General features: G+C 38.7%; 1 protein-coding gene across 12 annotated transcripts in view; it reads right to left on the reverse strand.

Annotated features, from left to right (window-relative positions):
• Positions 1 to 335: 335 nt before the first annotated feature.
• Positions 336 to 20,788, reverse strand: part of ATF7IP (activating transcription factor 7 interacting protein) — an 88,544-nt gene continuing 68,091 nt past the window's right edge. For 10 of the 12 annotated variants that reach the window (XM_064655221.1, XM_064655228.1, XM_064655216.1 and 7 more), the window contains 5 exons: positions 16,084 to 16,162; positions 10,350 to 10,526; positions 9,215 to 9,400; positions 6,719 to 6,828; positions 336 to 5,291 (listed from right to left, as the gene is read on the reverse strand). In XM_064655221.1, the coding sequence (XP_064511291.1) occupies positions 4,875 to 5,291; positions 6,719 to 6,828; positions 9,215 to 9,400; positions 10,350 to 10,526; positions 16,084 to 16,162 (969 nt within the window). In that variant the 3' untranslated portion in view covers positions 336 to 4,874. The remainder of the gene's footprint in view (positions 5,292 to 6,718; positions 6,829 to 9,214; positions 9,401 to 10,349; positions 10,527 to 16,083; positions 16,163 to 20,788) is intronic. The other 2 variants (XM_064655218.1, XM_064655227.1) reach the window with 1 other exon arrangement.

The raw sequence follows: 20,788 nt of genomic DNA on the forward strand, positions 1-20,788 counted from the left end.
CCAGCAATTGGGTTTCCATTCCTGTATCCCTCTGGGGCAACTCTGGGGAGCAGGTTACTTGATTTTGTCTGTCCAAGCTTTGCAGAAGTGCATGCAATGTGGCTTTCCAGAAGTTACAGCACGCTTTTGTTTCTTGCTTCTGTGAGGGCAGCACCATGCAGTTGCTTCCCTGGGAATGACGAAGAGCCAAACTATTGTGGCTCAGTGTTACTTAAGCAAAGTGGCTTAAGAGGAGCCACCTCTTAAGAGGTGAAGAGGAAGAGCAGGCTTTGGGCTCTTTTTTGAGAGAGTTGTCTCCTGAGGTGTCAGGAACTAAGCACAGATGACTCAAAATGTTAAAAACCCAAAAGTTTATTTCAAAGTATAAATTTCAGGCTTGTCAGACAAAACTCCACTACAATTAATACAGACACACACTAATCTACAATATGGGGAGAGCTGGCAACTGCCCAGTTTAAATTGGACATTAAATTAGTTTTTTTGTATTTACAAGTCCAGCTGCAAAACAGAACAAGAAATCAGATGTGGAGTTTCCCAAAAAAGGATTTTGCATGTTTGACTCCCAATAGTCAATAAATTACTAAAGCTGAAGAGGACTCCCCAAACAGCTACTACCCAGTTATCTTATTTACAACTACAATTCATTAAGACAGCACTTCAAATATATATATATGTATATATATATGCATGTGTATATGTATATAAAAGAGAAGAAAAGAATACTCAGCCTGCATAATGATGATAAGAAATAAAGACGCATTTTTAACTTAAAAGGAATGAAAAGGAAAAATCATTCATTTGCTTTCTCCTAGCTATCCTTATTATTTTCCTTCTCCCCTCAGAAGATGTTTTTAAGGGAATACAGACTTGGGTAGCAGGGCTGGCTCAGTGTCATTTGAACTCCTCTCCCTCCAGTGTTTTCATACAACGCCCAGCCCAACCCAAATCAGCAAAACTAAAAAAATATATATTTAATATATCAAGCTTCTATTTAAAATATCTGCATAGATATTTTTGACTAAAGGAAAATACTCAAAAGAGTTTATAAGAAGGCAGAATCACAGCTTGATTTTTTACAGTGTATGCAATACTCATCCTGGGGAATGGCTGTTTAGGGAGCAGCAACAAACATGACTCATTCCTACATACAATACAGATTTTAATTTATTGGACATTTAAGACAAACAGCATGAAGGGTGGGCTGAAGTGACTGTTTTTGTTACAGTACAAAATGGTGTTCAGATTCTACTCCTTGGTCCAATCATGCTCCCAGTGAAGGCACAAGGGGTTTTGCCTTCGTTTTCAAAGGAAGCAGGGTAAGACCCCTTAATTTTACAGGGAAAACACCATGGGTGTTTCCAGCCTAGTGCTAAAAACCTTGGGAATGGGTGAGTGTCTCAGTGCTTGTGCTCAGTGATCTAACATGGCCAAAGGTAGTACAAATAATTCAAAGGAGCAAAGTCTAAGCCCAACTGCTACTCCTAGGGAAGCTGCTCAGAGCATGGAAATAATTACAGGCAGAAATAATGACAGGCTGAGGGGAACCTGCCTCTGCACCCTTGTGCTTTCTGAAGCTGCCACTGCAGGCAGTACAGGATGCTACACTTGCAGTCTGCCCCCTCCACGGCTTTAGTTATTTGTATGCAATAAAGCTTTTTTAGACATAGAGCAAAATAAAAGAGGCCAGTGAAGCTGCAACTAGGAGAAATGCAGTGGACAGGAATGGCATTTTGCCATCAGCACTGCACAGCAGGGCTCCTCTACAAGTAGATGGACTAACTCAAATTACATTCAGCCTGGACATTGAGAGGCTGTTGTGACACACAACCAAAACCTAAAACACACCAGAAAGTAAATAATGGTGGAAAACACAGCTGCAGAGTCAGTGCCGTGTTTGCTAAAACATGGGAAACTAAATCCAGGGCAGTACTGCGGAAATGTTGTGTACCCAGAGGCAGCAGCAAAACACACAATCAGGAACAACTTTATACCAGGCTACTGAAAGTCAGATGGAAAACCTTGCATCAAGTGCAGAGAAGAAACTAAAACCAACTCTTCCACTTAAAAGCCATATACAGCTTTTTAGCATATTTAAAAGTGGATTACTGGAAGGCTCAAGCAATTGACGCTAATGAAGAGACCAGTCTAGAGACACAGTAGTAACAGACCTGTAATGAGTGTTCCTGAATATTCTGGTAATACTTCCAAATAAATTCTAATAAATGAAACAAATTACTTCTGATTGTTTGTTGCTAGCAGAAATTTAGTTTCTCAGTAGCTTCATTCTTTCTAGGAGGTAAAGGATAATAAAATAACCAGCCACTCCACCACATGGGGTAAGTGCCATGAGGTAAGGAACTAAGCAATACCCGTGTTCGGTAGCATAAGGGGTCTGTTAAGCCAGAAGCCAGTTTTCACAATCAATTCAGTGAAGAACTACATCTGGAGTAAATAAAGGTGAGTCTTCTTTCTCTAAGGATGCAACCTGCAAAACCTCCAAATAGAATGCCAGACCATCCCTAATAATACCTCACTGAAGGAAAGAAAGAATTCTAACGCAGGGCCCGCACCCCCTGCCTTTCCCAAACAAGACAAACCTAAAAACAAGATCTAAATGCAAGCACAAACTATAGAAAAGCTCATTTATTGTTTGGGCTGGAATCACAAATAAGTGCATAAATTCCAGGCTGTAGTCTAATTTTAAAACTGTAAAACTTCATTGTACTGATATGGCCAAGGGCTCTTTGGTACAACCTCAAAGACACATTAAAAAAAAATTGTCCAAGCAGGACTTGACAGCCATCAACTGGAATGAACTGCTCTAACCTCTACTACAGAACTGGCTTTATAAGAACCCCACTTTAGACTAAATAGACTAAATGCATTATTAAGTAATTATTCCTTGAAATAGGCAGACAAAAAATTAATTAAACATAGAAAAATTCAAGGCATTTTTGATTATTGGCACCAGAAATACAGGGAGCGCTGTAGTTCAGAGAAAATCGTCCTTACATGAGAGTTGGTGTGAACCTTCTCTGATGATACTTGGATTTAGCCAAAATTTTTTGGTTGCCCAAATCAACAGAACCGCTATACTTTAAATGCAAGTTTCCATACCGAGAATAGCTGTTGCTTACTTGACAGAAGTGACAATCCCAGCTACATGGAGTGCAGTAAAACAGACAAAAGTATACAATGACATTTCTTTCAGTGTTAAAAGTTCTCAAAAGGAACATAACTAAAGAACCCATAATCTCATAGTATATTTCACCAGTCCTGTTTTGGGATTTAATTTTTCTGACACGTTTTCAACGTTGCTTTACACTTCAAAATGTTGGTTGTAAGAAAAAGGGCATCGAAATGAAAAAAGATTATATTCTGCACCTTTGCTATACGATGGATTAAAAAAAAGAATCTTTCCCCTCTAAACCCACTGTTTGGTTTTGTTGGGCAGGAATGCAACTGAAAATTGCCAAAATCAAAACCTTACATACACTTTCTTGTCCATGTGAGTTACAACTTGGCTCTGCAAACAGCAAGTTTAACATGTCAACGACAGCGGAGCAGATGCACCAATTTTCTTTCCTCAGCTCAGAAGCATCATGAAAGCATCTACTAACATTTGCAATTACTCACAAGGTTTAGGCCAGCGTCTAAAATAGTTTCTAAACTCCTTTGGCTGTGTTGGCTTTCTGCAGAGGCAGGCAGGTGCTGAGAGAGAGAAGACAACTGGGAAGCCAACTTCTCTTTCCGTACTCACTGAACATCCAAACTGAGTGCCAACAGGCAGAAGCTTTCATAGTGCCACACCACAGAGGTTTCTTCTTTGGCTGAATTGCAGCATACAGCTTTCCCAAAAGAACAGGGAAAGGCTCGGGTGGAAAATACTGTCTGTATACTGTAATATTCTTGACAGGACAAAAACAACTGCTCAAGAATTACAGTGAGGAAAGGGTTGAGTGATACTCAGATAGAATGCAGATAAAAACGAGTTCAGCATCAGCAGATGTTACACTTCCTGGTCTTAACAGAAATAATAATTACTGCAGGCCTGGAAAATGAAGAGCACTAGTGAAAGACTAGAAGGATAAAGGGAAAAATAACTCCAAGCAAATAAAAGAACACCACAAAGTATCTGGCTACATTTTATTTTTGAAATTATTCTTTAAGGCACAAAATAAATCTAAAAAATAGGGCTGGATGTATGAGGGGAGGGGCAGAGAAACTGTCTGAACTAGAGAGGTGTGAATGCAGCTCTACAATTCACTGTCAGATATGACCTGGGAATGCTCCCAGGGCAAGTGGGGGAGGATGGTGAAAGTAGAGGAGCGTTCTTATTTATAAGAGGTAGGAGGTTGTGGGGTGATTTTTTTTTTCCCCCCACCACCTCCAAATTTACATACATATGGGTTCCTGGCCAGACTAGAAGTTCCATTCCCTCCTCTCAGAGAGTTCATTCCAGTTTGTAAAGTAAGACCAGACCACTCAATCTTCCAGTACAAATGTGTGTGTTTTGCTTCAGACAAACTGTAATTTACTATTTTGTTCCCACTCAGAAGCAGAATCCCAGGCATTCAGGATGCCCTTGGATAAAGGGTACGTAGGTATCTATATGGAACAGCTGTCATGGAAGCGAAAATTAAAGTTTCAAATGGCCCATGACATGAACTATTCAGAAAAAACAGGATCTCTTGCTGCAGGTGACACTTTATTTTTCTTTTGGTTCTGATTGCATGTAGTGTATCACACAACTGTCTAAAATAATTCTGCAGAGAGTGGATTTAAAAGTGAATTACATGCATGGGATCAACTCCCCCCAAAACCGGGGTAATTCTTGGTACCAGGGCAGGTTTAAAGGCTCCAAAGATCTCCGTTTAACTGCTCTGAGAAGAGATCACATCTGTGGACTGGGGGTCACAGAATGGTCCAAAGCGTCCATAGATGTCCTTAGCCCGGACTGCAAAGTAGTATTTGCTGCCAGACACGAACTGTGTAAGAGTGCATGCCATAGGGAGAGGGAGGGCCTTCACTTCCCCGATCTTCTTCCACTGGGAGGGCATAGTGGCACTTGGGTCCTCGTGGTAGGCGTAGAGATGGTAACTGTCCACATTGGCACAGCTCCGGTCCACCTCCATGACACTCCATGACAGCACAATTCCATTCTGGCTCTGTACCCGTGCCAGCTTCAGCTGTGGCTTTTGAGGCGGAGAAGTGTTGGCAGCTTCAGGGGGCAGACGTGGTGGCTGTGGTGCCTCTGGAAGTGGGGCAGGATGTACAGGGCGTGGTGGCTCCTAAGCAGCATAAGGGCAACAAGGGAAAGGTCAGAGTTTACAGCAGTTGGAATGAGCCTTAATTCATCATTCCCCAGGTAACTGGAAGCAAATGAGCCTGCAATCATCCAGCCGTCACAACTATCAGTCCTGTGTGCAGAGGCAAGGGAGCAGCAGCAAATGTTGAGAAGGGGTGGGACCAAGGATGCCATAAATTCTTAGGTTATTTACATATAAATCCCTAGCTCTACAACTGATCATTGCTGCAGTTATTTCCCTATATCCTCTTTGCTTCCCAGTCAAGAGGGGATGGAGTGAACACTGTGCTCTTTACCACAGCTGAGCAGGCAGGTTCACAATGACTTTGAGCCAATCTACGTTTGAGCTGCTGTTCCCACATTACCCAAAACACCCCAGGCAATGCATTAAGCTGACATCTCATCATCTTTTCAACAGACAGGTTTTCAGTCACAAACAGAAGAAAGGCTAATGGTGCTACATGGATTTTATCCCTTAAATTCACCACAAAAGCTCAGCCTCAGTTTCCAGAAAATTTTGAAATAAGGGCAAAAATATTTTTTCCAATGATATTTCTTTTTTATACTGCAAAACCAGCCCTAGGTCTCTTGTTTATGTTAGTTAAGATGCATTTAGGAACATGGTTACAATAAGTATGAAATTTTGTTATTTTTTCAAGCGCAGGATCTTTCAGATTGGAATCTGGGGTAGATTTTGGCATCTTAAGTGTTCTCTGTGATATTGGCTGGATTTAGTCTCATTATTTGTCACTGGAGAATGCATGAAGTTGAATGGTGTTTAGACTGAAAGAATGGTAAGCCACCTTCTTGATAATATATTTACCATTTCAGGACACCATAAGTAATGCAACTGCCCAACAATGAGTGTGCAGGCAACAGATTTGAAATGAAATGAGTCAGAGAAAATTCTCAAATACTTACAAAAAGGGGTTTGAGTCAATGCAGAAGTAATCACGCTCAACAGTGATTAAAAAACCCCTCTGAAATATGGGAATTGGCAACCTTGGGGATCTCGTTTGCATGTTGTTCTGTTTCCTCAGTTTTGCAAACAGCTGTACTGAAAAGCTCGTGAGCCAATTCATAGCCAAAACATGACTAAATGTTTTTTAGTAGCAGTTCTTTTGTACCCTTGACTCCACAAGTCCGTGCAGACAATTCATGTACTATTTTTCAATATGCACTGCTGGTGATTTGGAGAAGGCCAGGGTAAACTAACAGGTTGCACAGCTTTTACTACTCTGGGCAGAAGTTGCTGTAGGTGATTGGGTGGTGCTGTGCACGTGAACTGGCTAAAAAGTGTCTAGAAGGCAGATCACTATTCTGCAGTTCATGCTAAGAAGCAATCTGAGAGGTACTAATGCAGAGACAGGGCTGTAAATTGCATCCAGTAATTTCAAAAGCACCACTCACAGCGTGCGCTTGCGGCGGTCGATGATGCACTGTCAGCTGAGGTGCTCCAGACCCGAGAGTCAGCCCGTTGTTCACGACATAGGTTGTCTGAGGCATTCGCACTGCCATACCTGTAAGAAGCACAATGAATACTTTTGAGTATTCAATAATTACAATCAGCTAAACAGAACATTGGAAGACCAACTCCGTGGTTCAGCTGGATGAAACCAAATTTCAGACAGACACTCTCCTCAAGCTTCCAGCAGACTGACGAAGCACTGCCTAACAACAGTATCACCTCCCATCCCCTGAAGCTGTAAAAGTGAGAAGAGAGCAAGTATTTATGTTTGCAGAGGTGGCAGATGTTGCTTTAATAATTTGTAGCATGAAAGAAATGGGTGGGGAGGGGAAGGGGGGGAGATACAGGGAGCTTAAGTATGGGAAAGAAAAACATCACTTTGAGATTCAGAAAAGAAAAGATAAATGCTGCTGCAGCAGAATGATATCCACTCAGAAAGCTGTGCTATGGGTGGCACTGAAAACAAAAAAGGTAAGTCACAGTCCAAGCTGCTTGTCCTCCCTCACAGAACAGACACCATGATGGATATTACTCACAGGCATCACCATTTCATTCATTCCCACAGCAAATTGACCTGACTGGCAGAAATAAACTAGGCAGTTTTATAGCCTTGTATATAATATCCAAAACTCTTGCAAGCTACCAAGTTTTCATTCATTTTATACTACATTTAATTCTCTTAAGTAACACTTTATCTATTCACTGTTGGAACATGTATGTTCTGTGAAGTCAAAGCTTTTGCTCATTGTTATGGGTTGCCTAGAGCGTCCCTCCATTTCCATCTAGAAATACAAGTTTCAGGGCAATCTCTACCACCCCCTAGAGTTCCACACCTCTGTGAGATGGAAGCATTCTAATATTCCAGAAGATAAGCTCAGAGAGCAACACATACCAGGAAACCACAGCTATTGAATGGCATTTTCTTCTCTATATAAACACTCACCAAGCTACAATCACAGGGGATGAGTGTCAGAAGTCTATGATCTGCAACTCTGAGGCAGGGAGTTCAGAGTGCTAAATCTTAGCACTTTATAATAATAGCATTTAACACTAGGTAGATGCTTCACATCTTTTTCATACTGGCACATCTATCTAAGAAGCTGATGAAGCTGTGCAAACTCCTGTAGGATAGACAGTCACCTGAGCTGGCTGTTTCTCATCTATGAGAATCCTATCAGGTATACTGGTTTAGTATGACTGTGGTTCTGTCTCAGGAAACTACAATAATCTGAAGATGGTCAGAAATGCCTTAATAAGATATAAAGTACAAATGTAGCATTATTTCTAGGCATAGTACTCAGTTGAGGCAGAAGGACAAAACTGCAATTTGCAAAACACTGTGGATGGGTTCTCACAGTCAGTCTTTCAAAGACAAGGTGGAGAGATCTTACTCTGGAAGCATCTACTCATACTAAAGACTGTTGCAATGATAATATAAACCAATATACATCAGTAGCACCATTTCTGAAAGCTGCATAACAAAGACAGTGAAGAAGGTAGAATGAACCAAACACTGGAAACTCATGATACCTAAAAGGAATCAAGAAACATTGCTTTTTTTGCTTTTTTTGTTAATAATATGTGAAAACTCTCTACCCAGTATCCAAATATTAACCCTTCATATAACCCGCCCCCTGCCGACCAACACAGAGCACCGCAGGCTCTGCCCCTCCAGTGATCCAACATCGTCCCCTGCTGACCGTGGTTAGAATTGTGCCAAAAGGCAAAAAGTACTGAACTGTTTTTGGTGGGAACTCTGGGTGCAGGATTGTTGTTTGAGTTTTTTTTGTTCTTTTGTTGTGCTGCCTATACACATATATCCTTTAATAGAGGGCTGTTATCTTTTCTTTCTCCATATTTCCTCAACTGGAGCCTCTTAATTTTGGATTTACAATTGCTTAGAGGGAGGAGTTTGGTCTTCCTCATAACTCATCCTTCGTAGCAAACACTTCAGTCTCATTAAACTGAGACAGCTGGGCACAGGACATAGAGATTTGTAAGGAATTACATTAAGATGTCTGAGAGAAATGTGACTTTTATACAGGAAATCGAACATGATTTACTACATATAAATATGTTTTAATCTTATACCATAATAAAAGACTGGTCTCCATCTTTCCATGGAACATGGTGCCAATCACATTACCTTCTGCTACCTTGTAAAGTACTCTGTATGTCATCCAGAGATGCTTTAATTGGCAGAGCTAGTGCCTGAGATGACTTAAATACAGTTTTTCTTTATTTACATAGCTGCAGGTGGAATTTCTTAGTAGCCTAAGATTTTTCTCAAGTCTGTAAGCTGGAAAAAAACCCTTAACCTCTGTAACTTGGACTAGTATTGTAAAGAGACCAAACAGTAAACCCAAACCAAAAAACTAAATCCCACATCCATGAGGTAGTATCACGGTAAGAAGTGCATGGAAGGAATCATCCCCTACCTCCAGCCTGCGGGTTGACTGGCCTTAAACCTGGATTTGTCATGACAGCTCCTCTTACAGGATTCTGAGCTGGTGGTGCAGGAATAGTGGTATAGACCACCTGATGGTTAGCAGGGGTTCTTGGTATAGGAAGCTTTGGAGCAGTTTGAGTCGCTGGCCGATGAGTTACATTCACTGTTGTCGGAGCTGAAAAAAGACAGACAGACCCTGGAATCGAATTCCATGACATGAAGCTATATGCCTATTCCAGAGTACACATCTCCTTTGGAAAACTGACTCATCTGAGCCATGTAAAATAAAAACTGGCTCTGTGAAATTCTATTTGATTTTGATAATGCAAGAAAAGTGAAAACAGTCTAAACATACAGTATTTTCACCTGAAATGTTAATGTCAATATATATACAAATATATTTCTAACAGAAAAGATAAATATTATACCTCCCCTGCTCCCAAAGGTCCTGAATGTAAGGACAGTGGTGGAGAATCTAAAACCCACCACCAAAGAGCCTGCAGAACAGATCAGTCATAAGACAATTTCAGCACCAACTAATCTTCAACAATCATATACAGCAAAATAGAGTAAAATAAGGGGAAAAAAAAAAGAGAATCTATGTTTCTTTATGTTAGAAAGAAAGGGGAAAAACTTAATCACACTACAGACAAGATAATATTCACCTAGGGATTGAACTTCAATGTCAGCCTTGCCACTCACTCTGCCAAAAGGATTAACTGCCAAGTGCACAGGGACAGACGTAGGAGTGATGTTGATAGTATTTTTTCCCCATTACTTGTATAAGGCAGCTATTACAGGTTTTTTCTACTTCACTTTTACAAACAACAGGATATTTAATAAATTCCGTGACCACCCTTAGTAGGATTTCTTCCTCCCCATGGAATTAATTTGATCCTGAATTCTTTCCAAACCAATAATACTATTTTTCCCTTTTACTTCAAAATTTTCTTTTGGGAAAAAAAAAAGTTATGGGAAACTGACCAGAATGAAAGATTAAGAAGTGACCGAGACATTCTGAATATTCACTTGAAAAGATTAGCACAATGTAGAACACACAAGAGTCAAGTCTAAGAAAAAATCAGCCCCTGTATTCACACTGTGATGAAGTAAGATGGAGTTACCTGTAGGTAATACATGTATAGCGGTCTGGGAGGGCCCACTGGTCGGCACACCTGTCTGCTGCACAGGGTTTGGCTGCAAAGGCGGCAAACTGGGCTGCAAGGGCCGAGCCAAGGGCTGCGTGGGTACGCTCAGTCCTGTAACTGGTGTCTGGTTCTGCTTCTGCTTCTTGCCATCTGCTTTAAAATAAAATAAAGTTATAGACAATAGCAAATAGAAATTTTAATTTCTGAATCAGAATTTTAAACGTCACAGAGTTTTAAAATCTCTTTCCCCTGTCCCCATTTACAGATTAGTGAGTGTATTTCTGAGCATGACATTTCTTTGACCTTTTCATTCTGCAAACAAATCTGCAGAAAATTCATTCAACTCCCCTCACTTTCATCATCATAATCTCCCCCCACCTCACTCCATAATGTTCTATCCTATCATCATGAAGTCTGCATATTTCAGTGCAATTTGGAAACCTGAATGTAATGGAACACTATGCCAAAGTCTTTAAAAGTTTCTGTTAAAAAAAAAGATATCCTAAACCCTTTAAAAGGCCTTGTCTACTTTTGATGCTTATATCTTTTTGTTATTTGCTGACTCTTTCGTTCATTCAATCTGTTAGTCAGTCCTGTTTGTTGCTGTTTTGAATTTTCATGCTATTTGCTTGAAAAGGGGAATCACTTTATTATTTGTAGAACACTTTATAAAGAAAATTTGTTTTCTCACATTGACATTGCCCTCAATGTGACTTACTGACCTGTGAGAAGTGACAAATAGTGTCTGTATCTGTAGTTTACTACAGCAACATTTTTTCCTCCTTTAGTTTATTTGTGACAACATAAAATATTCATTAGGGTGCAAGTTCATATCTAATCAAGCCTCTGCGTAAGTTGAATAAAGAAGAACTGAGAAGCTTTTGCCTGGATAGTTCAACTAGATTAGAGTTTAACAGTGGGCAGAGAAGACACCATCAAGAGCTAAAAAGCACAAGATAAATGAGTAGGTTTTAAGGGCACTCATTCAAAAAAGATTTGCCCTAATTGTACATGCAGCAGCCACTAGTTTAGTAAAAGAGCATGTAATATAAAAATACGTTAATACTCATTTTACTCTTGAGAAAACAATATAGTGAAGAACACCTTTTTGAAACTTGCAATTAAGTGTACCAACTAGATTTCAAACATTAAGAACAGGGTTAATGGCAGCATAGCTCAAAATTTTGTGGATTTTAGCGGTTTGAGACAATTTTGATGGTCTCAGCGAGCTGCCTTTAACACTAGCTACCAACAGCTTGAAGTAGCAGTACCCTTCAGAAACTGCTATAGGATTCTATGAAATGCAATTACAGAATCACAAAATCATCAAGGTTGGAAGAGACCTTCAAGACCATCTAGTCTAACTGTCAACCCAACACTGCCATAATCACCCCTAAACCATATCCCCAAATTCAAGACCTCAAAAATAAAACAGTATGAATTGTAGACCTTTCTGTAGACTCCAGAGCCAAGTTACTTCACTGAAGCCATGTGATCAAAATAAAATTTTCTTTCTTTTTTCAAAGTCTATAAAAGGAGCAGTAAAGGGATGCTCATTTTGAAAACAGAAGGTGAGATGTTTCTTGCTCTTTCATCAACTAAGAGGCCTTGTGATTGGTTCAAACTTCTTTTGCGAGGAGAAATGTCCCAGTGTTCAAATTGCTTGATTCTGAAGAGATTCATACAGAGATGCACACATCTGTTTACTTCAAATATTTACAGACTGATGCACATTTCAACTACCACTGAATAATTTAAGTGACATCGGTGCATTCTTAGTCATGACTTAGAAGATGTGCTTATAATCCAACAAGTAAAATCCCAGACACACTACTGCTGTAAAAATGTAGGTTTTTTTCCTAGGAAAATGTCAGTCTGGACAAATGTGAGAGCTTTTTCAGTTTTACTTTTGTTTTTAATCTCACACAGAGCAAGTTCATTTATCCTTGACAAATCAAGAACCCTGCTGACATTCCAGCTGCTGGAAACTAGGTCAGGATTGCACAAGCCACAGGAAATGATGAAAGATAACCATCTAGACTTTGCTAAATAAATGGAAGCAAATGGCAAAGGCTATGTAAATAAAAAAAATAGCAAGGAAAACAGGAAGACTTGGTGCATAGTAAGCACAGAACTAAGGTTTAAAGTAATTAAGAAACAGTTCCAATATTAAATGAACACAGCATCATATTCATAACAAACATGGACGTACAGGAGATGGAAAAATCTGATTTATGGAAATGAGCATAATATGGAAATCATTACTACTGAAGGTGTAAGCAAAACTCCTAATCTAATACACAAAATGGAAAAGAGGCTAATTTCCACGCCAGAAACTGGGCCTACAACACTGCAGTTATAGCACGAAGGAATTTTAAACACTGTGCTAATTCATAACCGGCATAGTGGGATTACGGAACAGCAAACATGCCATACTCGTGTTCAAGAATAAGAAAATAAAAAACATCCAGGAAACGACAGATTTACTAATCAGATAAAACACCTTATAAAATAAAACCCCGATACTATGTATTTAATAATTTTTCCTACAAAATAAAGTGGAACATATCTTTCTTAGATCACAAAGCCACTTTATTGTTTTAATATTCTTATAAAATAATTTGATGCCATCTGCTATACCAATATTTTATAAGAAGGACAGCAAGGTCCAAAATACAAGTATTGTAAGATACTTGCAGACAGAAAAGTATCCAGATTACTCTGATGAAAGGCTGACAATTGTTCTGAACAGAAATTATTAACATGGTTTCTTGAAGGTTACACAACATTTTCATTAACAATTTTTGCACACATCAGGTTTTATTAGATATTAGTAGATATTAATATCTATTTAAATACCTTTTACGAGGTATTTAATTGGGTTTACTTTATACGTGGGTGACAATGCTTTAAAGAAAATAATCAGGATCTGAGTGTTCCCAAGAACACTATGTAAGTGTTGCTCTTCTACCTGAATTAATACTGAACTAATATTCCTGCAGAAAACACTATAATGCTTTAGGTATTTTCTGTTTTGAGGTTGTGTACCAATAAATCTAGAACAACATAAAACTTGCTCCACATTTGCTGTAAACAAAGTACAGTGGAAAAAAACATTTAGCCAAAGGTATACAGATATATATGGTTATGCAAAAGCTGTCAGAAGTGTACTCTTCCTCTAACCTGATTATTATCAGAACACATTCCCAAGAAACTTACTCAAAGATCCTAGTGATCTGTTCTCACTGCATTGTGAAACTCAAGCTTTTACTAGGGTTTTGGCTCCTGTGTTTCTACAGCTTATGTAAAACATACTGACTCCTCACAAACTCTAAGCAGGAACTAATCTGCGTGGCTTCAGACTATCAGTAAGAGTCTAGCTTCTGCTTTGCAGTGAAGAGACACACAGGAGCTAACCCAGCCTGGAAGTACCCCACTAACCTTCCTCCTAATGGAAGGACAGTTTTCTAAAATGTGACAACTAAGGGGAAAGAATCGCAAAATATCCCACTGGAGAAATTTTTAAGATATAGGCTCGAGCCCCAACAAAGAAACTGAGGAAGAGTTAAGTTACTACACTGTAATTGAGCTACAACTCCGTAGCACTCCTACCCAGAGAAGCATCTTACATGCAACCACAGTGTTGATTTTTTATGGCAATTGTGAACATCTACTTAATGCAATCAGGGAGAGAAAAACTCTCTGGAAAATGTTACTTTTGATAGAAAAAGATTAGTTGAAATACATTACAATACTGTGACACACTACTTTAAACCATACCATAAATCCATTTAGATCTATCTGCTCAGTGTCTTTTATAGAATGTTAAAGCAGGACTGGGAAGCTTAACCTTATCTGACAGGCTTGCACAATCCCAACCATCTTTTTTATCTTTTTGAGAACTAACACTCAGAAGAGATGACAGTGGTAAAAACTTGATTGCCTGAGCTATTCTGCCACTCAGCAATTCAAAATCCTGGCTGAAAATGACCTCTGGTGGCCATGTAGTCCAATTCCTTCTTGAAGCTGGACTGTCACCAACACTAATTCAAATGGCTTGTGGTTTTGCCCTGCTGAAACCTAAGAACATTTTGAGAGTGGAGCTTCTACCATCGCTCTGTGCTGCACTATGGTGATTTCTTTTCCCCTCAAGCTCAGCTTGAACCTCCTGAACTCGTAGTTCATGGCTCTGCTGAGAAGTTGTGCTCCATCATCATTGTAATGATCCTCCATGTGGTTGTAGGTTACTATTATGTTGTCTTTTGCTTTGCTCTTTGCCAAACACGCCATGTCTGTTGATCTCTTCTCACAGCTCATACACTTCAGGCCCCCACCACCATGACACCATCTGTGAGTCCCTCTCCAGTGCTACCACAACTCTTCTGAGCTCAAGGAAGGGGGAGCCAAAACTGGACACTGTATTTCAGCTGTGGTCCCACCAGTGTCAATATGGGAGGAGTAATTACTTAAACTGAAATGAGAACACACTGTTGGCTCATACTCGATTCAGTGTGCACCACATATTCTCTACTGATAAAAGAACCAGATGGTCAGCTATCTGAATTACATCATGCTTCCCTAATATTTGTATACCACATGCACTCCACTTTTGGTGATAACATCACATGGAAGTGTTCAAGGTCAGGCTGGATGGGGCTCTGAACAACCTGGTCTAGTGGAAGGTGTTCATGCCCATGGCAGGGGGGTTGGAATGAGATGATCTTTAAGGTCCTTTCCAACCCACACCATTCTGTGGCTATGATTTCTTCCTCACTGAAAGAAATGCTACCACATGCCAATATGATTTTCTACATTTGTGTAATACAAATAAAGCAATTTAAGCTATTAAGAATGTTTGTGTAGAACCTGAATGCACTAGCTGGAGAAAGAGCTACTGAGGTTGTCCAGAGGAATCAAACCTCTTGGTGGCTGGACTTCAGAATGCAGTGCAGGGACATGCATTTAGGGACCACGCAGAAAGAAAATATTATCTCCAATAGCAGAAATATAGGGTTTTTTCAATGAAGATGGCAGCACAATACATGGTCTAAGCACAGACTCTTATTTCTTCTCTGAAGTACTATAACTCTTCACTTATCCAACACTAGCTATAATTAGATCTGCCTAAATTTACGCAAGACTTATAAAAAAAGAAAGGTATTCTTTTAGAAGATGAAGTACATCCAAACTGCCAAAGGATATAAGAGCACAACTATATTTACTCTGATCTTGGCATGCAGTTCTAAAGCAAACAACAGATTTACATTTGGTCTTTAAACCCTTGCAACAAAGCGTTTTAGTTAAACAAAAGATTAGAAGCTGTAGTAATCTAATGCCTGAATACCAATTGTAGAATTAAATGGTCTTTAACTAATCAATAAAGAGAAAAAAGAAATACATCTAGAAGAACTTGCTAAAATATTATCAAGAACTCAAATGCCTCAAATTACTCTCCAAGCCTAACAGATTTAAGAATAGATAGCAACAATACTTAAATTAAGGGAAAGGTAAAAATCTTACAGACTATGAGTAAAATTCCTTTTATTTAACACCTATCAATTTTTTTAACAACAGTTGTATTTAACTGAAACACCAAGGAAAAAATACACTATAAGCAGAAACATAAGTTTATTACTTTCTGTCATTCACGTGATGAAATAATATTTGTAGCTCAATTACCCCTGCAGTTAGCAAAATATCTTCCACCTACCTGGAGAAGAGTTATCATCCTCTTCATCCAGTGTAAGATCAATGACACCTCCTGATTCACTTCCTGTGACCTTCCCGCTCTGAAAGACAAAACTCCTTCATTTTGCAAAAGCAAATCCAGAGAACACAGGTGGAAAAGGGACACAAACTGAACATTCAGAAGGAGAGGCCTCAAAACTTATTAGAAAGGAACTGATAAAATGAACAGAAGTAGGAAATTTCAGACGAATATCCCAGGACTTGAAGAACAGGTGATAACCAAGTGACTGTACTGCAGTAACAAGTATCAAAGTACTTTTAGCTTTGTAAAGAGTAAAAAACCCTGATGACTAGTAGCATATTGTTTTACAGGTAAATGCTTAACAATTTGCTGTTATAGGGTATACTTCAACAATGACGCTTAACATTTTAATCTGGTTGTAATCTGTGCTCTCCTCTGTAGTAATATAATCTTTTGACAGAACAGTCACCAGGACAATACATTACTTATCTTGAGACAGCCTGGCCTATGTGGTTATTAAGACAATAACTTCACAACAAGAAAAGGGGAAAGCTACACTGGAACCTGTATGCTTAAAAATTTATCAAAAGCAATCAGAAAAATCCAATTGTATCCAGTAATTTCATTACTGCTTTCTCACTCATTAGCACAAATTTTAGCATTCTATTATTCTACACATGAATAATAATTCTACATATGAGTAGAGAGATGTAACCATCCCTTTAGCATAAAAGGACCTTTTAAGCTAAATGTTATAACAAAAAGCCTTAGAGGACCATCAAACAAGATTTATCTTCTGGATCAACTGCTGTCCCTTGGCTGTTCAGACTGAAGGGAACACCAACATTTTCCTGTAGGTGATAAAAAAAATACAGAGGAGATCCTATATATTTCTGTGTTTTTAAATATACTTTCTAGGAAAAAACCTTGAATGATATTCTAGTTCCTTGCTGCGAAAATTAGTTGTGGTTTCCTCGTTGTTGTTGTTGATTTGTTTTGTGGAAGAGATTGTCTGCTCTATGACCTTTCATTTGGATAAAACTAAGCCTTTAAGGAGGTCCAAAAGACGATTCTCGCACAGGCAAGGCTCTGAGAGGCAAAAGAGGTATCATATGATAACTAAATGCAAGCAAAAGCTGTGTATGAATTATCAGTCACTGAATTTGGAGTGTGTGATGTGATTGTTCTCTTCATTATGCATTATTACGGTCTGATTTCTTCTTGCCACTGATGAAATTCTGCTAATAAACTATGATACACAATTTAAGTAAGAAATATCTAGCTACTTATGTTCACAGGTGATAGAAGAGATCTCTATAGTGACTCTTATCTTTGCTATACATAAACATATTTCAGAATTATTAACCATGGAATTCTTCTGTTGAGTGGTTTCTATTTAAAATACTTTCTAGCTTCAGTTTTCTTAGTATGATGAGCTGATTTATCCACTTGAACCATAAAAAGCACATTAAAATAATCAATGATAAACTGACTAGCATCAAGTCAAGAGGAATTTCATTCCAACCTGATGATCTTCCCAGTCAACAATGTGTATTTTGAACTATGGCTCTCTCTGCCAGGGGAAAGAAGACTGAAAAATGGAGAGGGAGATTTATAAGGAACTGGAAAAAGAAAAAAGCTAACACCAAGATATTAATTTCTTTCCACTATAAAATACATTAGTCTGAAGTAATTTCCTTTAAATTCTTCCTCTGCAAGGAAATACAAATTCTTAGGAAAATACTCTGTGTGACAGCTAACTGTTTTGAAGCCCTACTTGACTGTGCCAGTCAATAAAGTTCTTAGAGCTTCCAAGTGTCTGGAACACCAAAATCTTGAGTTAGTTTAACAGGCATGTATTAAATCAGTCGACAAGGTTTCATTCATGCAATTCCCAGGAAGAAAGACCTTCTCTTATTCAGCCACACTATTCAAGGTTTTCTACTTAATGACCCTGATAGCAATCATCAGGAGCTATCCATCCATAAGCAGTTACATTCTTTCAGCAACCCACACTAGAAGCTGCAGATCAGCAGGGCAGCCTTTTGAGCAGTGCTCTGTGGTACATCCCCCAGTCCTAGTTCCAGGGCACACACTCCAGCTACTCCAAGCAGATGCTGTACCTTACACACAGCACTCCATGCAGTCCTGACTCCCCAGCCTCCCCGACTAGATGCCCCCTTTGTTCACCAACCATGCATTTCCCTCAAATGAAATATAGGGGTACAGGAAAATTTTAAGGAAACTTGAAAACCCAAAAATGCCGAACACTGTGTTTCCTACCTAGGGGAGCACAGTGTAATCCCCACACAAAACAGACTGCTAATTATGCCTGCCATAAAGGCATCCACCTACATTCAAAAGGAGGCGAAGTATCCATTTCTATATTCTGTAGTGTTGGCACACAGTTTTCAGATACCTGTAGGTATCTCAACTCCAGGAATGAAAAGGAAATTCAGGAACAAGTCTTTCGACTCCTAATTTAGATTTCAGCAGGCATTTTGGATAGAAACTGGTAAAGCAGAGAAGCAAAGTCAAAGCATTCTGGTCTACCATGACTTTTTAGTTATCTCCAAACACAGGAATCCAACAACATTAACTCTGCAGAAGAGTAAGATGATGAAATCTTAACACCTTTTCATCAGTGCAGTCACACTAATGAAATAATTAAAATCATTTAATGAGAACCCCAAACATATACCTGGTGCTTTAGTTCACATATCTAGCAAGTCTTAAGAAGAGATTCAATCATCTAAGCATATCAAATAAGCTGAAACAGAAACAAAATAACCACATCAATATAAAGTGACTTGTATCTATTTAAAATGCCAGAGTTACAAAAAACCAAATGCAAAACCAAAACCAAAGCTAAGCAACCAAAGCAAACAAAATCACAATCCCTCAAACAACCCTTTCATCATTTGTCAGAAACAGCTCACCACTCTCCAAACAGACCACAATTCGCATTAAATCTGATTGTTTACAATAGCATCTTGGTAATTTCTAGTAATCAAGCAGAAAAAAATTTTACAGTGAGACTGAAAAGAAATGTAAGCTACCAAACTCCCTCCTCCATCCTTCTGAACGGCTCATGTATCTTAATGTATATGCCCTTAAATTCCAAGTAAGTAGAAATCCTCCAAAATACTGCCATACTGCCATTTTGGACCTGTTTTATCCATAGCAGGTGAGCAAAGTTTGTACTGCCTGGAAGTAGCAATATCATAGACTGAACCATCCAGTTAACCACAACTGTACCTGAGCTGCCTTCATTTAAATTTCTTTCTGCTTTCATATGGCGGCCAGCAGTGTAACAATCTTAACACAAAACAATGCCATGAAAAAAGTGAATTAAAAATGGAATTAAAAATTAAACCTAACAAATCCTGCTCTGGATTGTCAGAGTTTTACCTATATATATGTGAAAAAATATTAGGAAGAAAACAAGAAAAATACAAGTCTTCATATTTTCCTAACTTCCTAATTTTAATGTAGTCTCATGTTTATTCTTCAGCTAGGTTAACTTAAATTTGCAATTGAGATGTTTTGCATGAAAGCAATGTGTGCTGTAACTGAACATTTCATACTGAAATCTACCGTAGATCCAGTCCAAGAAGACACATGCAAACTTGAGAGTTGAAAGGCAGAAACATGAGGTGAAGCCAGGGAAGAGGACCGCAAGATATGATTAAGAGCAGAAACAAAGGTGAAAAAAGGAAGCAGGAGGAGGAAAAAAGATAGCAGGGGAAAAGAAAATAACAGCCAAGCAGCAACTGAGCATGCACCACCACAAATATGGGAGGATGGGGTAAGTGTACTGTAAAGTTACTTTGCTATTCTGTGTTGTGCATCTCCCCTGAACCAGCCTGCCAAAGAGAAGGCCCTTCAATTAACAATCTTGATCTGTTTAGAAAAGTGTGTTCTTTAAAGAAAATCTTGTCAAATTGCAGCCCCTCTGTCACAGCTGCTTCAGTCTGCAAAGTCAGGTCTGCACCTACTGCCATTACCAACATGTTTGCGTGCCAAATGCCCCAGGCAAGCATCTAACTTGGCAAGTGTGAAGGAAAAGTATTTTAACAGCAAGCCCATAACTTGTGAAAGCAGCAACTAAAAGACCCTAGAAGAGAGGGCAAAACTGAAAAAGTAAATACTCATCCCTTTCAAATATCTGAGTGAAAGCTGCTAAGACCTGATACAGACGCCAAGTCATAACCTCTTCTAAACACCTCTTCGTCAGTTAAGCTTAAACTGCTTTACAGTGCATATGAAAAACAAAAGAATGAAAAGGAGGTATAAAATAAGTGCAACTTTTCAGATTTCTGCATTTTTTCTCACATATTAGAAACTGATATTTCTAGTTGCAAAACTTGCTCAAAAGTGATCTATAGTGCTGATTCTTCTGAGTAACCATTTTCAGATTTTCTTTACCATGAAAACTACTAGAAACAGACTTTGTTTTAATTACTTATGTAAAATCTCTATTCATATTTCAGTAATTACACTTTAATTCAGAGTTTTCTACAAATGATCAGTAAAAATGACCTATACTCACAATTCCATGCATTTTCTACTGCATACACATAGACCATACATCTGCTTTCTTCCAATCCCAACCACATTCTTTTTAAGAATTAAAGAAAATACTGAGATACAGATGTACCAACAAGTTAAGATATACTTATGGGGAAAAGCAGGAATAATACAG

Source organism: Pseudopipra pipra, chromosome 5 (assembly GCF_036250125.1).
Source record: "Pseudopipra pipra isolate bDixPip1 chromosome 5, bDixPip1.hap1, whole genome shotgun sequence".
Classification (NCBI taxonomy): Eukaryota; Metazoa; Chordata; class Aves; order Passeriformes; family Pipridae; genus Pseudopipra; species Pseudopipra pipra.